The sequence below is a fragment of the Armigeres subalbatus genome, chromosome 1, assembly GCF_024139115.2.
Source record: "Armigeres subalbatus isolate Guangzhou_Male chromosome 1, GZ_Asu_2, whole genome shotgun sequence".
NCBI classification, from domain to species: domain Eukaryota; kingdom Metazoa; phylum Arthropoda; class Insecta; order Diptera; family Culicidae; genus Armigeres; species Armigeres subalbatus.
This window is the reverse complement of record NC_085139.1, coordinates 273,368,232-273,394,145: the sequence shown is the minus strand read 5'-3', so window position 1 is coordinate 273,394,145 and position 25,914 is coordinate 273,368,232. Positions and strand designations below refer to the sequence as shown.

At 43.0% G+C, this 25,914-nt stretch overlaps 1 protein-coding gene across 3 annotated transcripts in view; it reads right to left on the bottom strand.

Annotated features, from left to right (window-relative positions):
* The window catches only part of LOC134207619 (facilitated trehalose transporter Tret1), a 106,688-nt gene that overhangs the window by 5,234 nt on the left and 75,540 nt on the right, over positions 1-25,914 (bottom strand). The window contains exon 1 of one of the 3 annotated variants that reach the window (XM_062683344.1): positions 21,605-21,764. The exons of the other annotated variants lie outside the window; for them this stretch is intronic. Coding sequence (XP_062539328.1) covers positions 21,605-21,628 — 24 coding nt within the window. The 5' untranslated portion in view covers positions 21,629-21,764. Of the gene's footprint in view, positions 1-21,604; positions 21,765-25,914 lie in introns of those variants that run through there. 3 annotated transcript variants of the gene reach the window in all.

Below are 25,914 nucleotides of genomic sequence, written 5' to 3'. Positions count from 1 at the left end.
AATATCGAATAACGTTCACCTACTTATATCAGCTCAACTGCCTGTAATCGAAAATCTGTCCCATATAAACGGGAAATACAGCATATATTGGAAGAAATATTCGGTTACAAGCAGTAAAGACATCTCGAGCAAAAAATACAACAATTAAATGCGCGCATGAGTAACTTTGCCCAAGTAAGCATCATTGACGACGTTTACGCTACAACAAAAATCGATCAACATCGTCATTAATCATACTTGTTGTTGTTGCTTCATTCTCTTAGCCATCTGTCAAACTGTGAATTATTTTTTCTTCAATAAACATTGTTGATATCGTCGAGAATTTTCCCGCAATGTATGTGCTGTTCAAGCTGTTGTGGAACTACTGCTCTGTGAGTTCTGCACTCTATATGAAGTCGACGAAGTGTTCCAATTTACGTTGGAACAATTATCAAATTAAGCCACAGAAATTTCCGCCACTATTTCGATACTTTTAAGAAATGAATCCAAGAGAGACAATCCAAATGCGCCGATCTTTTTGGTTTTTTGAATAATTCTGCCGTGAAGCAATTTTCTTGAAGCGTCTAATTATTCCTGATGCGATCGTTGAAACTGAGACAACGACCATACCTAATGATTGGTACGGAGAAGATGCCTCTATGGATATTTTTCTGGTTTATCGGTTAAAGAACAACTTGTAAAGAGACTGTAGCAGAGCAAAACACTTGCATTGCAGGTGGAAAATACTTTGACGCCAGGATCCTTGCATACAATCAATAAGGAATTCTCCTACTATGAATCGGAAGGGATTAAGAGCAAGTCACTGATTCTCGACGGTCTTGGAACCATTCGTCCTACTTCGGTTGAACCAGAGAGGGCATTTTCAGTAGTTGGCAATATTGCTAACAAAATCCAACGCGGATTGGGAGATGAGTCGCTCAATATGTACTTAGGTTTCGCATTGGCCAGCTCAACATGCAATAATTTTAACATTAGAAGTTTGTCAACAAATATTGTTTTTCATCCAAAAGTTCAAATCAAAAGTTTTTCTTTTACTACCTGAAATTTTTCACAAAAACCGCTCTTCTACCGGTATTACCGGTATTGACTCCATCAAATACCGAACACCGGTATTTGACAAAAATGGCCAATACCGACCACCCTACTAACAGTTCACGATAGGGTTCTTGAGTTTCTTTTTTAATTTCTCCCATAACTAAGCCTTTTTCCATGGGTATCTTCATTGGATTACAAGTTTCCATTCCGTAGGTTTTCAAAAGTTTTTCAATTGCAGTTTCCATTGTGAGTATCATAGTTCCAACGGCTTGGTCGTAGCAAATTCGCATTCCAAGAAAATGTCGTATTTTGCCACAGTCGGACATCTCAAATTTCGTTGACAATAGTTGCTTCAATTGGTCTATCATTTCTATCCTGTCTCCCATTACGAGCAGATCGTCCACGTAGACTATCACGTACAGGATTCCATCACGAGTTACTCTGATGTACAAACAATAATCGTGCTTGGAGCGGACGAGTTTGTTATTTACCAGTAAATCATTCAACTTTTCATTCCAACATCTTGGGCTTTGTCTGAGTCCATATAACAATTTTTTCAGTTTGCATATTGTGGATCTTTTCAAAATTTTCCATTTTGCGGATTCCGCAAAGTACTTCCGCAACTGTCAAAGTTCTACCGCAAGCCTGCAAATCTTCAAAACACTGAAACAAAAAACTGGTATGGGGTCATTCAACAATGATGTCACAGGTTTTAGGGGGGGAGGGGGTCTAAGATTTTGTGACACTGCATATACTAGGTATACAAAAAAGCGTGACAGAGGGGGGAGGGGGGGTCTGGAAATCTCAAAAAGTAGTGGACGTCATATTTGAATCGTCCCTATTTGGCGTTGTCATCGTAGAGTGCCATGCCAAGCAGCAGAGAAAAAGTATGAAGTGACAGCTGCGGTAGTTTGAATATTCAACCGGAAAGAGGAAAGTTTTCTCTGGAACAGCAATACAACGTCCTTCAGTACTTGAACACCTTTTGGAACAGCCATATATGCTTCTTCCTTCAAATCGCCATACAGAAAAGCAGTCTTGACGTCGAGTTGGTGGATATGGAATTTCTTTTGAACTGCTACTGTCAGTAGTGTCCTTATCGTACTCAGCTTTGCTACTGGAGCGTATGTTTCCCCATAGTCGACGCCAGCTTTGTTGAAAACCTTTTAATACTAGACGAGCTTTGTGACGGATTGGGTTACCATTGTTGGGAATTGTGACTGGCTCGATTTACCACATATTGATAGCAGCGTATTAGTTACGACAGCTTCAATGCTGTAAATATATTTTCCATTAATTCATACAATATATGCATTATTTTACCTATATTTCTTACATGCTAGTTTGAAATCGACGTCAAAGACACATAACGAATCCTTTCCAACTGATTGTGAATCACTTCTACCTTTGTTGATTCTTCTTCATAACCAGAGCGTTAATGAATGAAGCTTCCAATGAATGATTAAATTTGTTATGATTAAATCATTCAACTCTATGATTAAAGATTATGATTAATGATTTATTCATTTTTGACAATGATTAATGATTATGATTAATGATTAAATTAATTTTCGACAATGATTAACGACTATGATTCATGAATAAAACGTTTGAAGTATGATTAACGATTACCGATTGTGATTAAATGTTGGCAGAATATGTGTATGATTAATGATTAACGATCCATATGATTAATGATTAACGATTATGAATAATCAAATTAAATGATTTGCATAGTGATCAATAATCAAGTAACCATTCTACCAAATTATGTTATTAGAGGTATCAAAATTGTATGATTATGATTAAAAATTAATGAATAAAAGCGTATAAATATAATAAAAGATTAAAATTGATGATTAATGAAGAAACTCAAAACAATCATGAATATGATTAGTGATTAATGATTAAATGCAAAAATCTATGATTAACGATTAGTGAATAATGATTGAATCGTATTTTCTGTATGATTATGATTAAAGAATAATGATTAAATAACCCATTATTCATTAATCATGATTAAAATAAATCTATGATTAATCACTAATGCTCTGTTCATAACAATGTCGCCAGTTTCACCATGATACTCGTTAAACCTTCGTAACATCCTCCCACCCGTGAAACTAGTGACATTAGAGATTGTAGCCCTTTCTACCAAAAATTTACTTTTCTACGTAGTGCTTCTGCTAGACTGACAAAGTCAATAATGTGCTGGTTTACACACGACCACCGGGATCGAAAGTAAAAACATTAGTTTTGCGACATATATGATCTACACTTCCTACTTTGTAAACTGCTACACATCTTTGAACATCAACCCAATCGTCTACTCTTACATTCAATAGGCAACATTTTGCATAATCATTATTTTTATTCCTGCCCTGGCATTCACTGCTCCACATCTCAGCGTTATTTTTGTTCCAAATCACATCTATCGAAATGCACTTTGTTTCTTCTACCTGTTTCTCTGCCACACCGTAATTGGGTCTTTTCACTCTTTGTATCAGCGTGAGGCTCGACTCTCTGCCATATTCCATAATTAATTGTTCTTCACCCAATACAATCCGTTCTTTCTCAATGTATTCACTCCGTTCAAGGAAAGGCAATATTTTGAGAGTATATAATTTACGACTATCTTCAACACTGGAAATATCATTCGAAAACTGTGGTGAAAGTGTTGTTCGAAGAGATGCGGAATGAATATTCGAGTCTACTGTAATTGAACGCACAGAGGGGCAGGCAAACTGTGATTGGGCATTTCCATGACACGAATCAGATTCTGCTGCTGATTTTTCACGATCATCTTTCCCACTGTATAGGTTTAGCACTGCTTTCTTTCTGGCACTGAATTCTAGTTCAAGTTTCTTTACAGCTTCCGTGTAGTCATTTTCAATTTTAGCCGCCTTTTGTTCGAACTCTTCGAGTCTCTGTTTGATGCTATCCAAGTAGTCGTCGACATAGTGGTTTTCAACGATGGCCACCGCCGCCGCCGGGAACTGTCCCGCGAACTCCTTCGCGTTCAGGTTTTTTACGAACTGCGCCGAACACGGTGAACTTGTTGACCCAAAGGTCGCCACGTCCATTACATACACAGTTGGCTTCTCTGACGTATCGTTCCGGAATAGGAATCTTTGTGCTCGCTTCACAGCTTCCTCGATCTCCCTATCTTCGACCCGAGTTCCCCGGATCGGGAAGACCCTTCTCCGTACGCAGCAACTTCGCTAGCATCTTTTACTATATTTGATAGGAAGTTTGATAGCGATCGCAATGTCACCGTTTTGCTTTTCCGGCGATACCGTACCCATTCCAGCTGGGTTCCTGCCGGGAGCTTCTCTGTCAGCTCTTGGATGAGCATTGGATTTACCAAATGGGTTGTTAGCCCGGTAGCTTCCAGGTGATCAGCAAGCTGTTGAACAACTATCCCAAAGCTAATGAAGCTTGCCAACCGATCCGCCTTCGGTGGCGCTGCGTTGCGGACTTTCGACAACAGCATAATGAGAAGTCGCTCTGGCCTGCCATACAACATGCGCAGTGTCTCGATGATCTTGGAGACCGATTTTGGTAGAAGCAACCTGCTCCTGACCGCTTCCAGCGCCTCTCCTTTCAGGCACCGTCCTGATCATCGAACACGCTCGGATGAATTCATCAGTTTGTGCACCGTCGAATTATTAGCAGTAATCGTTTCGTCCAGCAAATCCGAATAAGACACAACCAACGGGGCTTCATGTTCTTCTTTCGTTTCGACCATAAACGGAAAATTGTTTTCATCGAAATTGACATCTCGCGCTAGAAACAATTGTTGAGTTCTCATGTTCCATAGCCTGTATCCATTAGGAGCGTAGCCAACCATAACCGATAGTTGACTCTTCGGTTCAAGTTTTTTTTTGCTGTTGACTTGGAATGGGCTGCGAAATGGTGAGTTGACATCCGGGAAGGGGCGCCTAACATAGCTCTGGTCCTCACAAGTTCCAATACTCACGCTTCCACGGGTCTTCCGATGACAATTGACCGCCAGCTAAGGGTTGCGTACTTAGCTGGTAGTGCAGCCTGGGCACTGTTGTCCTTCTGACATCAGCTAGAGTGAGAGGGTGCGTACTGTGGGGTCTGCCTAGGATGTGGTGGGGTTCGACAGTGGGCTCTGTTGAACTTCTATAAAAGCTGCATGTGTCCCCAAGCAGGCCCTATCAAAGCGACCGTGTGCCGCTCAAAGCGCACTAGCCTAGTCCTGGTGTTGGGTGGGACTTTAAACAAATTTGACCCGACTGATCGAGCGTCTGTCCACCAAGGAGGTGCGGCTCCAACAGCGTCTGTTCTGGCATCCAGCGGCTGAGTATGAAATGCCCGGAAGCTATACCTAAGATGGCAGCCCCATCCCGGTGGATAGGGAACCTTGGGCCAACAACCTACTGTTCCCGAAACATCAATTTGTTCGAGAATCCGATAATGAAAGAATACGGACTGATTTTACGGCGACGACTCTTAGCGCGAAACAACGGACACGAATAGGAACATGGAACGTTTTAACCCTAGCCCAGCAGGGTAAATTGGCACAACTTGCCAATGAGGCACGCCGCATGAAGCTTGAGATCCTGGGACTGAGTGAAGTCCGTTGGCCAAACTTTGGAGAACACAGAACGCCGTCGGGACAAGTTCTGCTATACTCTGGTTTACGAGGTGAACACGCTCCCCGGCATCGCGGAGTTGGCTTCCTACTAAGCGCTCAGGCACACTCTGCGCTTATGAAGTAGGAACCTATAAGTGTAAGGATAATCGTTGCCAGATTTAGAACACGGGTCCGAAACCTTACTATAATCCAATGTTATGCGCCAACCGATGCTGCCGATCTGCAAGACAAAGAGAACTTCTACAGTCAACTCAATGCCGTCGTAGATAGAATTCCGAAGGGTGATATCAAGATCTGTTTGGGCGACTTCAATGCGAAGATCGGATCCGACAACTCGAACCATGAGCGCATTATGGGACGCCATGGTCTCGGAGAAATGAGCGAAAACGGAGAGCTGTTCGCAGAATTTTGTGGTAATAACGACATGGTGATCGGGGGATCGCTCTTCCCTCATCGACCGGTTCACAAGGTCACGTGGGTCTCCCGTGACGGCTTTACAGAAAATCAAATCGACCACATCTGCATCGGCCGAAAATGGAAACGGAGCCTTCTTGATGTACGGAATAAACGTAGTGCCGATATTGCGTCTGATCATCACCTCCTCATCGGCGAAATACGCCTGCGCATTGCGCGGATTCGTCGGCAGGAGGAAAGAGTTGGACGACGATTCAACACACGCCGACTGGAAGATGCCACGGTGAAACGGTCCTTCGTTGAAGAACTGGAGACGCGTGCTGCAGATATTCCGGAAGGTGGCAGCGTGGAAGACCAATGGACCGCCATCAAGAATGCCTTCATCGCCACCAGCGAGAACAATCTGGGCGAAATGCGCACCCAGAGAGAACAATGGATCACCGATGAGACCTGGAGGAAGATAGAGGATCGAAGGGAAGCCAAAGCCGCGATAGAGCGATCAAAACCAGAGGAGCCAAAGTCTTAGCCCGTCAACGATACTCGGCTCTTGAAAAGGAAGTAAAACGCTCATGTCGACGGGACAAGCGAGCGTGGGCAGACTCTCTGGCCGACGAAGGAGAGAGAGCCGCCGCAACCGGGGACATTCGCCTCCTCTACGATATCTCACGAAGCTTAAGCGGGGCGAAGATGAATGCAACGATGCCTGTGAAAGACGCGAATGATCAGTTATTGACCGACCCAACTGACCAGCTGAAACGCTGGTTCGAGCACTTCGAACAACTTTTTCAAGTGCCAGCCAGGCCATCACCACCTCGGCATGATCTGCCTAGGATCCGACGTATAACACGCGTCAATACCGAAGCTCCATCACTGCTAGAGATTCAAACAGCCATCCAAAGCATGAAATCGAATAAAGCCCCAGGGGTCGACCGCATATCAGCCGAGATGCTCAAAGCTGACCCCATGACATCTGCTCAACTACTGCATCGTTTATTTCATAATATCTGGGACACCGCAACTTTCCCGGTCGACTGGATGCAAGGTATCTTAGTAAAGGTGCCCAAAAAGGGTGACCTGACTGTATGCGATAACTGGCGAGGCATTATGTTGCTGTGTACCGTTCTCAAAGTTCTGTGCAAAATTATCCTAGCTCGGATTCAGGAGAAGATCGATGCGACTCTCCGGCGGCAGCAAACCGGATTCCGTGCCGGAAGATCCTGTGTGGACCATATTGTCACGCTCCGCATCATTTTGGAGCAGGTCAACGAATTCCAAGAGTCCCTTTACTTGGTATTCATTGACTACGAAAAAGCTTTCGACCGTCTCAATCACGAGAATATGTGGGGCGCCCTGAGACGCAAGGGGGTTCCTGAGAAAATCATCGGCCTCATCGAAGCACAGTACGAGGCCTTTTCGTGTAGAGTGCTGCACAATGGGGTCCTGTCCGACCCTATCCGGGTCGTAGCTGGTGTGAGGCAAGGATGTATTCTATCACCGTTACTGTTCCTCATCGTAATCGATGAGATTCTGGTAGATGACTCCTTCCAGTTTCACAGTAGCCGGGCAACCAGTGGAGAATGTTGAAAGCTTCCAATATCTTGGTAGCCAAATGGCGTCAGACGGCGGTACCAAGATCGACATAGGCGCACGGATCAAGAAAGCAAGGGCTGCCTTTGCGAGTTTAAGAAATATCTGGAAAAACAGGCAGATAAGTGAACGCACCAAAATACGAATTTTCAACTCTAACGTGAAATCTGTGCTGTTATACGCTAGCGAAACATGGTGTGTATCAGTGGAGAACACTCAACGGCTGCAGGTGTTCATTAACAGATGCCTGCGGTATATAATTCGGGCCTGGTGGCCTCACAACTGGATCTCAAACAACGAGCTCCATCGTCGTTGTCACCAGAGGCCGATAACAACAGAAATTCGGGATCGGAAGTGGGGCTGGGTCGGCCACACTCTACGTAGGCGGAAACGAAATCTGTAAGCAAGCATTATACTGGAACCCAGCGGGACATCGCAGCAGAGGCAGACCCAGAGGCTCATGGCGGAGAAGCCTCAATAAAGAAATAAAAGAAGTCGACCGAAATCTAACCTGGCAACAGGTTAAAGCGATAGCCGGGCATCGCTCAGGATGGAGATCTTTCAAGTCGGCTCTTTGCACCACCGGAGGTGTACAGGATCCATAAGTAAGTTGACTTGGAATCCACACGTACGCTTTACAGCCAAAAACTCGTAGCTTCATTAAGTCCGGCTTCACTTTCTTCCACATTTCTATCGGGGTTTTGCATTCAGGAACAGCATTAGTCGGACTACGGTTCATCAAATAGACTCCTGCTAAAGCTACTTCATTCCACATACGGCTTGGCGTTTTTGATTCTAACAGCATCACACGTATTTTTTTCAACTAACGTTCGGTTGAACCTCTCAAAAACCCCATTTTGTTGAGGTGTGTACGCTACTGTAGTTTCTATCTGGATACCTTTTTCTGCGTAGAATTGAGCTTGCACCTTGGAGTAGTATTCTCTACCTTGGTCAGTTGTTAACTTCGAAATTCTGCTCCCTGACTCAGCTGTTACCGTTGCTTCGTAAATTCGAAATTTATCGAACACTTCGGACTTCCGCTTCATCGTGAAGATCACAGCAAAGTGTGTATAATCGTCAACGAAAGACACAAAATATCTTGAACCGTCTCAAGCCATTGGCGAAATCGGCCCACATACAATGCACACGCTCAAGCGGTGTTGAAGATCTCACTCGTGTGCCGTTGATTAGGGATCCAGTGCCTTCCGAGAACACAGGTATCACAAAATTCTAGGTTTCCAGGCTTCACGATCATACCAGTCGCAATCCTTGATAGTTTAGCAAGGTTCTGCATTCAAAGGTGGCCTAACCGTCAATGCCACAAAGATGTGTTTTCTTCAGCTTTGCAATGATTTGCAACTGCATGCGGTAAGTAAACATCCAACTCATAAAATCTCCTCGCATTTGGGCATACTCCAATCATTTCAGCCGTCTTTGCTCCGAACGTTATTCTCACGCCCGCCTTGGCTTTTTTACAGATATTAGATTTGCTCGTAAATTCGGGACATATAGGACGATATCAATGTTATATGTGACACCTTGATGGTTGGTACCTACGATTTTGCCTTTATGCCAAGCAGTAAGCGATTGGTCGTCCTTTGCAACACTGTTGATTGTTGGTTGCTTCAACTTTTCCAGGGAGACAAAACAGCCTTTATGATTCACTAGATGATCGCTAGCACCAGAGTCAAGCTTAAACGTCACTTTCTTTCGATCGCTGCTATCAGTTTCCGTTCCACCCACAGATTTACCACCGCTGGCTACATTCTCCACCGCATTGAGTTTGGTTCTGCAATCCTTCGCCTTGTGTCCTTTCTTGTGGCACCGATTACACTTTCCTTTCGTACTGTTGCTTATCGTTCCATGACTTTGATTTACTTCCAACAAACGCTGTCTGCGATCCACGTCGCCTCGTAATCGCCGGATTGGAAGCGAACACCATCTTTGCAGGGTTGCTATCCGGCGTTCATGCAACATGCCCTGCCCATCGTACACTTTAGCTACTTTCTGGATACTGGGTTCGCCGTAGAGCTGGGCGAGCTCGTGGTTCATTCTTCGTCGCCACACACCGTCTTCTTGCACACCGCCAAAGATGGTCCTAAGCACCCGTCTCTCGAATACTACGAGTGTTTGCAAGTCCTCCTCGAGCATGTGTCCATGTGTCATGTCCGTAGAGGATTATCGGTCTTATCAGCGTCTTGTACATGCCACATTTGGTGCAGTGGTGAATCTTTTTTGACCGCAGTCCTGGAGCCCGTAGTAAGCTTCCACAGTTGATGGGTAGTAGACTTCCACAGTTGATGCGCCTTCGTATTTCACGACTAACATTGTTATCAACCGTTAGCAAGGATCTAAGGTAGACGATGCTCCACCACCTCGAAGGTATCCTCGTCTATCGTAACACTGCTTCCCAGGAGGGCCGTGTCGCGCTCGGTTCCGTCCACAAGCATGTATTTTGTTTTTAACGCATTCACCACCAGTCCAAATTTTGTTGCTTCACGTTTCAGGCGGGTGTACAGTTCTGCCACCTTTGCCTTTCTTGTAGATGGGGCATATAATCCCATCCTTCCACTCCTCCGGTAGCTGTTCAGTTTCCCAGATTCAGTTTGTGCAGGCAAGTGGCTAGCTTTTCCGGGCCCATCTTGATGAGCTCAGCTCCGATACCATCCTTACTAGCTGCTTTATTGGTCTTTAGCCGTTGGATGGCATCCTTTTAACTTCCCCCCTAGGTGAGGGCTGGTTGGCTTCTATCGTCCGCTAAACTGACGTGGTCATCTCCTCCGCTGTCTTGACTTTCACTGCCTGTACTCTCAGCGCCATTCAAATGTTCCTCGTAGTGCTAATTCCACCTTTCGATCATCACACGTCCCAGTAAAGATGCTCCCATCCTTATCCCGGCACATTTCGGCTCGCGGTACGAAGCCTTTGCGGGATACGTTGAGCTTCTGGTAGAACTTGCGTGTTTCTTGAGAACGGCACAGCTGTTCCATCTCCTCGCACTCCGCTTCTTCCAGGCGGCGTTTCTTCTCCTGAAAAAGGCCGGTCTGCTGTCTCCGCTTCCGTTTGTAACGTTCCACGTTCTGCCGGGTACCTTGCTGCAGCGCGACCACTCGCGTTGCGTCCCTCTCCTCTAGAATCTGTTTGCACTCCTCGTCGAACCAATCGTTCCGTCGACTTCGTCCCATGTACCCGACGTTGTTCTCCGCTGCGTCGTTAATGGCTGCTTTAACTGTATTCCAGCAGTCCTCAAGAGGGGCCCCATCGAGCTCACCCTCTTCCGGCAACGCTGCCTCAAGATGCTGCGCGTATGCAGTGGCGACATCAGGTTGCTTCAGTCGCTCTAGCTCGTACCGTGGCGATCGTCGGTACCGAACATTGTTGATGACGGATAGTTTTGGGCGCAGTTTAACCTTCACCAGATAGTAGTCAGAGTCGATGTTAGCGCCACGATATGTCCTAACGTCGATAATGTCGGAGAAGTGCCGCCCATCAATCAGAACGTGGTCGATTTGTGAACGTGATGAACTCCAGGTGTACCGATACGGGAGGCTGTGTTGGAAGTAGGTGCTGCGAATGGCCATATTCTTGGAGGCGGCGAAATCAATTAGTATGCCGTTTTCGTTCGTCAGCCAGTGAGCGCTGAACTTCCCAATACTCGGTATAAACTCCTCCTCCTAGCCAACCTGAGCGTTCAAATCTCCTATGATGATTTTGACGTCGTGGCTTGGGCAGCTGTCGTACTCACGTTCCAGCTGCGCGTAACCTGCCCTGCCGTAACCTAAACGACTTCGAATTGGCGGATGACGTTGCACTACTCGCGCAACGGCGCTCTGATATGCAGAGTAAGCTCAACGACCTTGCTGATCGCTCCTCCTCAGCAGGTTTAGTCATCAACGTCAACAAAACCAAATCGTTGGATGTAAACACGGTGACTCCTTCCAGTTTCACAGTAGCCGGGCAACCAGTGGAGAATGTTGAAAGCTTCCAATATCTTGGTAGCCAAATGGCGTCAGACGGCGGTACCAAGATCGACATAGGCGCACGGATCAAGAAAGCAAGGGCTGCCTTTGCGAGTTTAAGAAATATCTGGAAAAACAGGCAGATAAGTGAACGCACCAAAATACGAATTTTCAACTCTAACGTGAAATCTGTGCTGTTATACGCTAGCGAAACATGGTGTGTATCAGTGGAGAACACTCAACGGCTGCAGGTGTTCATTAACAGATGCCTGCGGTATATAATTCGGGCCTGGTGGCCTCACAACTGGATCTCAAACAACGAGCTCCATCGTCGTTGTCACCAGAGGCCGATAGCAACAGAAATTCGGGATCGGAAGTGGGGCTGGGTCGGCCACACTCTACGTAGGGGCGGAAACGAAATCTGTAAGCAAGCATTAGACTGGAACCCAGCGGGACATCGCAGCAGAGGCAGACCCAGAGGCTCATGGCGGAGAAGCCTCAATAAAGAAATAAAAGAAGTCGACCGAAATCTAACCTGGCAACAGGTCAAAGCGATAGCCGGGCATCGCTCAGGATGGAGATCTTTCAAGTCGGCCCTTTGCACCACCGGAGGTGTACAGGATCCATAAGTAAAGTAAAGTAAGTAACCTGCCCATCCTCTCGTTGATCGGCCACCACCCGATCACACGCCTTTGCATAATGCCCATCACTATGAAAGCTGTTTCCAGCTCGTGTGTGTTGCCGCATTTCTGGTAGATGGTATGATTGCCTCTAAACGTTCGCATCATTGATCCCTTCCAACAAACCTCCTGCAGCGCTATGATGCCGAATCCACGGTCCTTGAGCACATCGGCGAGTATGCCTGTGCTCCCGATGAAGTTGAGAGTTTTGCAGTTCCACGAACCGAGTTTCCAGTCGCTAGTCCCTTTTCGTCGCAGTGGTCTTCGCCAATGGTTCCGGTCCGTACTCTCTTGCTGATTGTTCGTTGCGTATGTTCTTTTAAAGGCTGGCTTGCAGGGCCTGACACCAAACCCCCCTAAATTTCCGGAGGACCATGATGCACAGTTTCACTTAGAGTCCCTCGCTGGCACTCGGACGATGATCAGCCGCCCCTAACATGGAGAACAGACGCTGTTGTGAGCCGTTCCTGACATGGAGAACAGACGCTCAGTAAGATTTGTACCTCCGGAGAGGAGCAAACCCCCCCTCCCTGAAAGCATACGACCATAGCTCCCACCGATCTTCCCTAAGGTTGCTCGTATCCCGGTCAGCACCGTGGGGAGGTAGGGATAGGGGTTGCTGGGTAAGAAGCTAAGGACCGCGAGATGGGGTCTATTTTATTCCTTCAGGTACGGGAAGTACCACTGGTACGCTTCACCAAGCATTTGCCGTGCCAAAATGAGAATCTATGACAAAAGGATGAAAAGACAAAACATCGGAAGGGACAGAAGGTCGAAAGGACAAAAGGTCGAAAGGCACAGTAGGTTGAAAGAGACAAAATATCGAAAGGGTCAAAAGATCGAAAGAGACAAAAGGTTGGAAAGGACAAAAGATCGATTAAGAACAAGTTTATAACAAGTTGGGTGTATTCCAAAGGAATTTGTGAAATGCATTTGACTTCAAGCAAAAATAAAACACTCATCTCATCAATCAAAGTTGAAGAATGAACCATTTTCAAAGAAGGAGTAATTACTAAGAAACAATAATATGAATATCTAGATAGTATTGTTAGAGATAAAAAAGATTGTTGATTTGGGAAATGAATAAAACTTGTATTGCACGAGACAGAGTTGTCCTATCATACAATTGGCAGAAAAAATGCTTTTTATTTTTTACTATTTTTAACAAATTAATAAAATTCATTCAATAAGTGTAAATAATAGATGAATATCTAGGCTTCCTAAATGTCACTTCGATCTGTCAAAATAGTACACGCTGCATCCACGCGGGCACGCGCATTGAAAATACCCCGGCGTGTAATACATGCCGGTGTATTTGATGTGCGGCGTGCGTAGTTTTGACAGATTGAAGTGACATTTAGAAAACACAAACATCCATCTATTAGTTGTACTCACTAAATGAATGTTATTCAATAGTTAAAAATAGTTTTTGCTAACTTGTAGGGCAACTCTGGTGCGAGATCGATTCTTTCCGTTTCAGTTTCTTGTCTATTTTGAACTTTCCTCCCTTTCGACCTTTTGTCCCGTTCGACGTTATGTCCCTAACCCCCAAAATGAGGAAATATTTATTTGGTAAATTGAAATTGACTATTTTAGAATTATCTTTTCAAGTTTTCTGGAGGTGGGAGGTTTATTTACGCTAATGGGCATAACATTATGTGAAAGTGTGGCATTTTATAATGTACACAGGATCGAGACAAGTTCTTTAGATATATAGAAACAGCACAAATATAAAGCAATTATTGGCTTAGCCATCCAAAATGTTTGGAATAATTTTCTTCTTCTTTTACCTTTACGTGCCTATAGTATCCAAGATTGTAATTTTTCCAAGAAACTCACGAAAAAATGATTTTGTTCATGGAAAATCTATGAATGGTGAATCTTAATGCAAGTATATGTTATATTTGAGATTTCTAGGACTCAGCAGTTGGTTCCAGGTACATGGCGGCTTGATATCGGTTCCGATAGGGACCTAAAGTGGACACTTCCTAAATGGATATATTGGAGCCGTTTGAATGCCCCAATGTCTGGATTTCACTCATGAAAGCAAAATGAGCTCATACTTTTAAGTGTGGGTGATCAACCCAATGAGGACATTTACAGCATTGAACATATTGGTGCCGTTCGAGGGCTTAACATTCAGGATTTTCCTCGAATAAGCGATTGGAAGTCATGCCGAGTACTTCCAAGTGAGTTTGGTCACCTTCGAGTGACCAACTATGAGCCGGTTCCGATGGTAGCCCAATGAGGACATTTACGGAAGGCCTTTTGTGGCTTTAGAGGAATTTCACATGAGTTTAAAAATAAATTTCCGGAGAGCTGGAGAGAGGTAACTTGTGTAAAGTTTTCGAAGTGCAGGAGTTCACGGAGAAATTTTAAGAGTAACTGCTAGTGAAATTTCAGAATTTGAGAGAAATTTCTGAAGGAATTTTGGAAGATTTCTTAGAAGATTTTTCGGAGGAATACCTGAAAAAAAAATTCTGAGCAAGTCTTGGAGGTACTTTCTGAGAAATTCCTGGAACAATTTACGGAGCAATTCCTGGAAAAATTCTGGGAGGTTTTGATGGAGCGTTTACTGCAAGAATTTCCGAAGGAAATCATTGGAGGCATTTCCAAAGGAATCGCTGAAAGAATTTCCGGAGGAACTTTTGGAAGAACATGCAGAGGAGCTGCCGGAGGAATTCCTGGAGGAAGTCGTCGGAACGGCATCAATATGTATAATTAATAATAAGCAACAGACGATACGAATTATAAGTTGTTTGCAATATTAATTCTGTACAAAAAATGTTGCAAAATTGGATCGTGAAGATCAAAATTGGATCATATCAAAACTGTCATAAAATCGGGTGAATATAAAATCAGGGGCAGACAAAATTTGAACATGTTAAAAATTTCTGTGGTTTTTTGACATCTCAGAAAGAAAAAACAAATGATTTGAAGTAAATTTGACCAAACAGGTGCAAAGAATGGCTATTTGATCACATGGAAAAACTCACTGTCCGGGCCCTGGGATACATTAGATACATTATATATCTAACAAATCATGATTGCTATTTGAAATATGACTAATGTTGACCATCTTGACATAATCAAAATGCATTCGATTGGTTTTAATATTGTTGATTTAAACCTTCTAAAATAAGGCGAAACATGATTTTTTTTACATTTTTGTTCAATTTCAAATTTTGTAAAAAGTTTACGACTTGAGGATCTGACATTGGATGCAGGTAAAGGACTTTTCAATATCTTTCTTTCGAACTATGTAAGATGATGGAGGGATCTCTGCAAGTGCCGTTTTTAAAAGTGTCCAGTATTGGGAGGTGTCCGGCGCTGGGGATCTCGCCCTACATATTCATTTATGGCATGATGCTATGGTAATTTCTTCGCAAAGAATTAAAAATAATCTTATCCGAAGCAAATAATTAATCACAAGCCTAAATACGTCCATTTTTTAAATAATAGAAACCAAAAATTGTGAAACATTTAAAATACAAATGTTTCAAAATATGAACACAAGGGGCCCCACACAAACTCCGACATGTTGTACAACTTCCAAGTTTGTGCGACCAATTAAGTTTGTATAACCGTCTGACGAACAGTTGGTACAACCAAAACTCCAACAAACGTAATATTTAGTCATTTTCTTTCTATATATGCTGATATGTTTGGTGCTTTTTCACGAATACTGAATTGGATGAGTTGAATTGGAATTGAACTGGGTTGGAGTGCAATTAGATTGGAGTTGAATTGGAATGGGGTTAGAATTAGATTGGTTGTGGATTGAATTGCATTTTATTGGAACGTGAATGGCATGTTATTGGAATTTTAGTGATGATGGATTGAAATGCGATTGATATTTGTTAAGAGTTGAAATTGTATTTGGAAGTGGATTTGAATTGTATTGGAATCGGATTAGCACAGTCCATACAGGAAGTCCTCCGGATGCTCATCCCGGAATTTCTCCGGAAGTTTTCCAGAAGTTTCTCCTTCGAAAGATTATTTTGGAATTCCTTCAGATGTTCCTTCTAGAATTTGTCCAGAAGTTCCTCCCAAAATTTATTCGGAAGTTTCTCCCTGAATTCCTCCAAAAAATCCTCACGTTATTGATCTGGAAGTTCTTCCAGAAAATAGAATAGGATTGTTCCAAGATCAAGTTCCTCCAAGAATTCCTCCAACAGTTTTTGCCGGAATTCCTCCAGGAAGCTCTTCCCGAAATTACACCGGAAGTTCCTCCAAGAATTGCTCCGGAAGCTCCACCCGGAATTCAACCGGAAGTTCCTCCTGGAATTCCTCCCGGAATTCCAACTGAAGTTTCTCCCGAAATTTCTCCGGAAGTTCCTCCCGAAATTTCTCCGGAAGTTCCTCCCAAAATTCCTACGGAAGTTCCTCCCGAAATTTCTCCGGAAGTTCCTTCCGCAATTCCACCGGTAGTTCCTCCCGAAATTCTTCCGGAAGTTCCTTCCGCAATTCCACTGGTAGTTCCTCCCGGAATTTCTCCAAAGTTCCAAGTTCAAGTTCCTCCCAGAATTCCTCCAAAAGTTCTTCCCGGAATTCCTCCGAAAGTTCTTCTAAAAGTTCCTCTAAAAGTTCCTCCCGGAATTCCTCTGGAATTTTCTCCCAGAATTCCTCTGGAAGTTTCTCCCGGAATTCCTCCAGATGTTCCTCCCGGAGTTCCTCCGGAAATTCATCCGGAAATTCCTCAAGGAAATCTTCTGGAAGTTCCTCCGGAAGATCCATTACGGCCCTCCTTAGCCGTGCGGTAAGACGCGCGGCTACAAAGCAAGACCATGCTGAGGGTGGCTTGGTTCGATTCCCGGTGCCGGTCTAGGCAATTTTCGGATTGGAAATTGACTCGACTTCCCTGGGCATAAAAGTATCATCGTGCTAGCCTCATGATATACGAATGCAAAAATGGTAACCTGGCTTAGAAACCTCGCAGTTAATAACTGTGGAAGTGCTTAATGATCACTAAGCTGCGAGGCGGCTCTGTCCCAGTGGGGGATGTAATGTCAATAAGAAGAAGAAGATCAATTACGAGTTTCTCCGGAAGTTCCTCCCCGAATTCCGAAGTTCCTCTTCGAAATTCGAAGTTCTTCAAGGAATTCCGAAGTTCCTCCCGGAATTCCTCCGGAAGTTCCTCCATGAATTCCTGAGAAAGTTCATCCCGGTATTCCTCAGGAAGTTCCTTCAGATGTTTCTCCCGAAATTCCTCCGGATGTTCCTCCCAGAGTTCCTCCGTAAATTCCTCACAGAGTTCCCCCAGGAAATCCCCTGGAAGTTCCTCCAGGAATTTCTCAGAAGATTCCTCCAGGAAATTCTCAGAGGATTCCTCCCGGAATTCTGAAATTCCTCCAGGAATTCCGAAGTTCCCCCGGAATTTATCAAGAAATTCCTCAAGGAATTCCTCAGGATGTTTTTTTCTGGATTTCCTCAGGGATTCTTCCGCAAGCATATCTAGCAATTCTTCCGTAAGTTCCTCCAGGAATACCTCCGGAAATTTCTCCCGGAGTTCCTCCAGAAATTCCTTCCAGCAGATTCTCCGGAAGTTCCTCCAGAAACTCCTTCAGAAGTTGCTCCAGGTATTCTTCCGCAATTTCCTTCAGGAATTTCTCCGGAAGTTCCTCCAGGAATTCCCTCGTAAATTATTCCGTTCTTCCTTCCGGAATTTCCCCAGAAGTTGCTCCAGAAATTCCACAGAAAATTCCTTCAGGAATTCCTCTGGAAGTTATCCAAGGATTTCCTCCGGAAAATCCCCAAAGAATTTCTACGGAAGTTCCTACAGGAATTCCTCCTGAAGCTCCTCCAGGAATTTCTCCGGAAATCGCCGAAAATTCCAAAAAAATCTCCAGATAGTTCCAGATAGTGGAGGTATTTTCAAATGAAGTTCATATGGAAATTTTCATAAAATCTCTGACTCTGAAATTCTCGAAGAAAATGTACATTCTATAAATAATTAAATTGTCAGGCGGTTTTAGAACTAAATATGTTTGACCGAGCATATGCTGTATAACAAGGGGCCTAGTGGCCAAGCGGCGTGGTCAATTTTCATACGGCGGCGGCGCAAGAAAATCATCGGCGGCGGCGCACATCTCTAATATTATCTTCTTGTTATTCTATTATTATTATTTTTATTATTATCGCATATTATCTTATTTTCTGTTTTATCGCAAAAATCACTTTCTGCTCCTGGATATTCCAGCAGAAGAATTGAAAGCAACAGTGTTGTACAACAACACCACAGACAATGCAACTTGCTTGTACAACATTCGACTCCGCCCTCCACAAGTCGGAGCAAAATCAAACAGTTTTGATTTCTTTACAACTTTACAACTTTACAACTTTGAAACCGTCCATCCGACAGTCGTACAACTTGCCCACAGACGATCCGACTTTACTCCGACTCAACCAAACTTCCTAGGGGCGGAGCCAAAGTTGTACAACACATCGGAGCGTGTGTGGGGCCCCTAACTCACAGCATCTTCAAAAATATTGACAACTAGCTAAAAATACCCAGCTTTGCCGAGGTTGCAAATGTCACATACTGGACTATTTGCAGCAACGCACTTTAGAATAATTTTCTTGCTGTTGTTTTGTTTTCACCACCCGCTGTCTAAAAATCGTATTCTATTAATTTTTTAACATTCCCCATTAAATGCACCAACTTTTTGTATATACAAACCTTGCGGATCCCAAAATGAATCGATTAGGCAGAAAATCTTGTGAATCGGTCAACCTGCTCGCGAGTTAAATCGTCAGGAAGGATATCTCAACTCAGTGACGTAGCCACAGGGGGGGGGGGTTGCTGGTTGGACATAAAACCCCCCCAGAGGCAAAATTATTAGAATTTTGAACCTTTCGAAACTAAAAAATGTTCAGAAACACCCCCCCCCCCCAAACAAATTTTTTGGCTACGCCACTGTCTCAACTCATTTTTAATTAAATAGATTTAGTTAACACTATTTAGGAAGCCTATTCTGACTACAAGCTTTATTAGGATAATGCTATGGTAAAGAGTATCTTGATGTTGATGTCGTTGTTTAACATTATAGCAAGTTAAAGTTCTCGTAAGCTATACAGACTATAAGCATCATAATGATCATCATTCGCTTTTTGGAAAATCAAGAATGTTTAAATGTATGTAGAAAGCATTTTTACAAACTACATCCTATTTTAATTATTTTTTCGGTCTTCTTTACTATCATTGGGTAATAGTAAAAGAGTATTATATTAATTGTAAAATGCAAATTTCATGAACAATCAAGTTGCTTCGCCTTTTCTTTAGAGAATACATATTCCTGTGCCAAAGAAGCGTGAAGAAAATCTTCAATCTATATTTGTCGATAAACTTGATATTCTATTGAGACTTCACTAGCTACGAATCTACATTTTTTTAATATTCATGGAAGAATACGTGACAGCAGAATGGAACTGCTATCGACTATAACTGCATGGTTATAACTTTATAGCTAATTTTTAATACAATACAATGGGATTCTTAGTTAATTGATAAAGACCTTTGAAATAGCTGACGTCATTAACCCTTTCGTTTCCATTTTTTTAAAGGTTCCAATAGAATACAAACTAGACTTTGGATTCACGGGTTTGAGCATTAATGGAGTGCAACTAGTTATAACTAGAAATACTAGAATAAGAGATCGGCGAAGACGCCATCTTGTTGCCAATCGTACCGTCAAAAGCGGTTCCATATCGACTTGTTCACTTTTTGCTACCATAAGAAGCAAGCAAAAAGTTCAAGTGCTGCCAGTATAATTTAAACGATTTCATGCATTTTCATACGTTGCCATTTCGTCAGTTTTTCACTCCGCTGGTCTCTGGTTATAGGGTTACTAGTTATAACTAAACAATTTGATGAGTCGAGTGAAGTACGAGACATTGAAGACGGCCTTACTGTTGCGGTTGAAATACATATCCGTAAAGTTCCTATCAAGTGGCGTAATTAAATAGTATAGTACTAACTTGACTTATGACAAGTGAATTTGACGTGAATTATTTTAATTTTAACATAAAAGTGGCTACATCCATCATCGATTAACACCGTTGACTGCTTCCCGTACAACCTCCTACCAAATAAAGACTTCTATGCCGTTATTCCAAAACCAATCTCGGTAGGCCGTTCGTTGCACTTATTTTTCACTTTCCCTTTTTCCAGCCGACTAGGCGACCGTTGCATTGCATTTTGCACTCATAGTGCAATGCAATTCATGTTCAATGTTCAAGCGTCATTGTCCACATTATGTTACTCAACCGACCGGTACTGGCAAATGTTAACATAGGCACAGGTAATCCAAACCATTTGTATCGACTCCGTGGTTGGCGCAGTTGAATGGCCGAACAATCGTCCAGCTGCGGCTGACTTACGTACGATTCGCGCGGGAGATTGATTATGTTCGGCTCGTCGCTGGGTTGGACGGGAGCTTGTTTTCCCGGAATGGGCAGTTGCATCGCTGCATGAGAGCACAACAAACAGATTGCACTTCGGTGTGATGCATTTGGTTGTTTGTTTTCACCAATCAATTAAAGAAAATTACTTCCCCTCAAAGTACACACTCATTACCAGCACAAATCAAGACAAAATTTTCAAAACGACTTATCTGCTTTTGTAAACAAAGATTCAAACGACGATTTGACGAATCTGATAGCTCTCCCACGCAAACCAACACCATCAATAGGTAGGTGAAGGATTCCGCTACCTGTTGATGGTGTTGGTTTGCGTGGGAGAGTTATCAGATTCGTCAAATCGTCGTTTAAATCTTTGTTTACAAAAGCAGATAAGTCGTTTTGAAAATTTTGTCTTGAAATCACACTGTGTCACATAATAAATGGAAAAACGATAAAGAACTTATTAAGTGCCGTATTACCATAGCCTGAAGCTATTCCGTTAAATGTAATTATTTTTAATATTGACAGATACACGAAATTCAACCTCGACTATTCGGTCGGTCAAATTAGAATTTCGTGCCATACTTTAAAATATTGAGAAATGTCTTTTCCAGATATAATCATCACTGCCATATTTCTGATTGTTGTTCTTCGCAGAGGCACAGAAATTATCACTCTTTTATGAACTTCTATCTTTATCGGTTGGTTCACCACTGTACCTCAGTCCACACGCACGTGCCTTTCCCCAATAAAATGATACATCAGTTTTGCATTCATTTGCGTGACAATCTGCTCTGTTTCAATTTACGCGAATTAACTCACGAACATCCAGCGCACTTCACATGAATCCGTCCGAACTAAAATAATTGGTGGAAAGTTTTCCAACCCATCCATCGCAGACCTACCCTTTTCCAGAAGGACTTCACCATATTGGACCAATTACACAAAAACAAATGCCGACCAACCGAATAAACAAATAGACGATACGACGGACAACGGACGGAACGATCTTCACCGCAGCGTGGTTACCCGAGGACTGAAGCCCGCCAGCGGTCGCGAAATCAGAGCTGGACGGACGGACGAGCGATCTATACCTTATACCTATCTATTGCCGAGCGGCTTGGGAGAAACCGGGCCGTCCGCAGAAAATTGTTTACATGCGGGCTTTGTCGGACGTGACGAAGCGGCGGCAGCAATGGGGGAGTACCTACTCCACTGGGAAATGTTTCTTTTTGGCAGTGTTTCCCAATGAACCTCAGGCGAGAATCTTTCTGAAATGATTTATTGTCTACCCTTACCCACATATATAGAGGTGGAGGACATTCCTCACGATTCACATCTTCTTAGCGAAGGATAAAGCAACAAATGAGAAACAGCGGCTGATTTCCAAGTCATTATGACCCTAAAAGAAAAAAAAGTGTACAAAAGGGCACGATGCACTGAAGTGAGCACTGTCTTCAGCAAAATTGCTTAAAATTAGCTCCCCTATCAGAGAAAAATATCAGACATTGGCCATTAAGGCTTTACTTATACGGTGGAGTTCGGATATAAAAAGGATTAGATCCACTATTCTTAACTTTGAGACTTGAGATCTACAGCGGCGAAAGAAGCTTTTTCCGGCGCTCGAAGGTTTTCAATGTGTTGAACCATGTGCATTACATCTCGTGGAAGGTTAACTGTCAGCTTTTTTTTGTTGAATATCTTGGCTGTGCATATGCACAGCACATGTTTCGAAATGGACAAATTGATATGAAATTTGCGAAAAAGAATCCACATGTCTTGGAGGGAGTCAAACCCTCAACCTCCTACTCTCTAGATAGGCGTGATAACCCCTACACAACAAGACCACTTAAAGGTCACGTTTGCGGAAAAGCCATCAGAATGCGAGTACCAACCTCCGACGCGGTTAGCTCTTTTTTGCAAATTGAATATCTTTCGGATGCTTGATTTGTCCAATTGACCTTCAAGTGGTCTTGTTGTGTAGGGGTTATCACGCCTATCTAGAGAGTAGGAGGTTGAGGGTTTGACTCCCTCCAAGACCGTGGATTCTTTTTCGCAAATTTCATATCAATTTGTCCATTCGAAACATGTGCTGTGCATATGCACAGCCAAGATATTTAACAAAACAATGGTTTTCGTACAGCCGAGTTGCCGAATAATATGCAATTAATTGTAATCATCAGCGTTAGATAGATTTGATATATTCTGGATTATCCAAACCGTTGCGTTCATGAGCTCAGGACTTGACATACCACACAAATAGAACGCATGCATAATAAAATTGATTTTCTGTTACGCGATGCTTATGTGCACAAATTTCATCGCAGTCGCGAAAATGCTTTTTATGTACAAAAGTGGAGGCCTTATGTGCATTTCTTATCCGACGCTGCATGGTAGTGCATGCGATGTGCACGATTTTCCAGCGAGTTATTTTGATCTTCATTGCGATGTAGTTTGTGATAACAAACTATGTTTGACAGATAGTCCAATTTCGTTTCAGTTTGTTTGTAGGAATATGCGAAGCAAACAGGTAAAGCTGAATCTCGTAAAATAGCCTACTATGCCGGGAAGCTTATGAACAAACTGATAAGCTTTGCACTACAATGCGATTTTAATGAGATTTGTATTGCCAAATGATTTCGTGCATTCTTAAGGTAGCCTCATCAAAATCCAGGTCCCATTTAAAATACACGGGGATCAAAATCCGGCGTAAAATTTTCCCGAGGTATAAGGCAGCCTTTATGATTGTCTGGGGTCAACAGCTACTTCAAGAGCTTTTTTTCGTTACTCAATATGTTGATACGAATGACTAAAGTATTCTACATATTATTTTTTGGTATTATTGATTGGTATAGTTTACATCTTAAGGTAGCCTCACACCTCGGGAATTTGGTCCGAGGATTTTCCCCATGTATTTCTACATATGCGATGTTTTCGGGATTTAGGCACGGAAAATCAATTTCCCGGCCCCATTTATAATGCTCGAGGACCAAAATCCGGCGGAAAATTTTCCCGAGGTGTAAGGTAGCCTTTACCGACAGTATGGAAGTCGGATAACAAAATCGTTCATAAAGATCTGTTGTAAATTAGTTTTCTTGCCCACAGATACATCTATTCTACAAACATTCTATCCCGGGCAACACAATCCGGACCGATTTGATTGCAGCCACTCAAATGTGATTAATTTCGGTTGTATATGGGTTACAGAAATCTTTGTGCAACATGTGTGCTGCTCTGGAATGTAATTGAAACAGTGACCCATTCTAACCCTCGATGACGGTACTCAAAGTTTCGATACGTGTACAACTGTATCCACAGATATTGAATGATAGTTTTTGGACATTCTGGCTCATTCAAACTGTCCTTTAATTTAGGGCTTGGGATCTATAGCTGCTTTCTTTCTTCTCCTTCTTCCTTTTTCCTTCCTCTTTTTTCCTTCTTACCTTTTCCTTGTTCCTTCTTTCTTCCTCCTTCATCCTTGTTCTTTCTTCCTTTGTCTTTATCCCACTTCCGTCTTCCTTTTTCCTTCTTCCTTATTCATTCTTCCTTCCTCCCCCATCCTCTTCCTTCTACATCCTTTATCTTCCTTCTTCCTTCTTCATTCTCCCTTCTCCTTCTTGCTTCTTCCTTTTTTCCTTCTTCTCTTCCCTTATCACTTTTCCTTTCTTCCTTCTTTTATCATTTTTTTCTTTCTTCTTTCTTTCTTCTCCCTTTTTTCCTCCTTCTTTGTTCGCCCTTCTTCCTTCTTCGTGTTTTCGTCCTTACTTTTTAATTTTGTCTTTCGCGTATACTAAGTATACGTAAAGTCTATAGGATCACGAACTTTTGATAGACGGCTTGGAGACCCATAGGGTTGTATACTATTTCGCCGAAAAACATAACGCGGATTTTTTTTTCGCGGTACAACATTCCGCGGAATGTACCAAATCTCCGAAACACATTTTGCGGAATGCACCTTTTTGACGTAGGACTTACGTTTCTCTTTACTATACCGGGTGTCATTTCAAAATATTTAAATCGACCGCGTTACGCTGTGTTGAAAGATTTTAAACGTTAATAGCGTTCGTCTCAGTGGACGAATTTCTGCGGTAAGCCCCTCAATCGACAGATTTCAAGTATGCCTTCCATGTCCATGCTTGATAAGACCCGAAAAACTTGTTTCAATAGGCATGAAACTGTTTTCAATGAAAAACATTGCGATCCAGGGAACCTATAAATATGGGTACCGCATAATTCTTGCATCATTCCATTACCACGTTCTGATTGGTGCAGACACCAGCGAATGAGCAGCCGCTGGGTCTGCCGAGAAGCCATAAAATAGCGCAACGCGATTTTTTCCTTTCATTCTGACCGGGACAAGCGAAGCAACCGCATCATCGATTGAACAGCACTCACACCTTATAGCAGGGAATGAAGTCTGCATCGAACGCTTTTTCGGCTCGACACTATCGAAGCGACCATCATCAGCCGAAACCTAGCCAGTACAGCAGCAGTCCACCCTACAGACCCGACAAAGCAGCAATGCTGAGCAGATACCGGCAGCAGCAGCAGAGTCGAGCCGAGACCGGCCGGCATCGGTACTGAGCCGAGACAGGCTGAAGAAAAGCCACATGATGCAGCATGTACATATGTCCAAAAAACAAACGGTTCTTCAGAGAGCCAATAATAGAGATCAATATCAATGCTTTCAATACCCTTCGGGATAGAAATTGTACTTGGGTGCCAAATCCAATATTCTAGAGATAAAATTTTATGCGTGATTTTCATAAATAGCGTCAAAACTAACAGTGGATAATTTTTCTGATTTAACCGCGAAGTGGACGAAGAACTTCGCTTGACCATGCCTTTAAAGATTCATAAGATGTTCAAATCTCTCACATAATCTTATTTGGATAAAAAAAACACCGATAACAGCTCAAACATTAATAAACTATCAATCGATTTTTTATCAAATGTTGGATTTTTTGGCATTGATAAAAAAATATGTGGATAAACATTGTTTGATACTGACCGCACACAAAGCGAACGTGACTGAATGATCGTCCCATGTTACCAATTCTAAATCTTATCACCCGAAATCCCATGTCCGGGTGTTTCCTTCCATCTACTACTAACAATGTTGTCTCAGAAAAGAACACGTACTTCCCAACTGAACTGCAATTCTAAGCTCGCTTGCCCGGCTTATTGGCCTGTATCTGGCGAAAAGTCCCGTTAG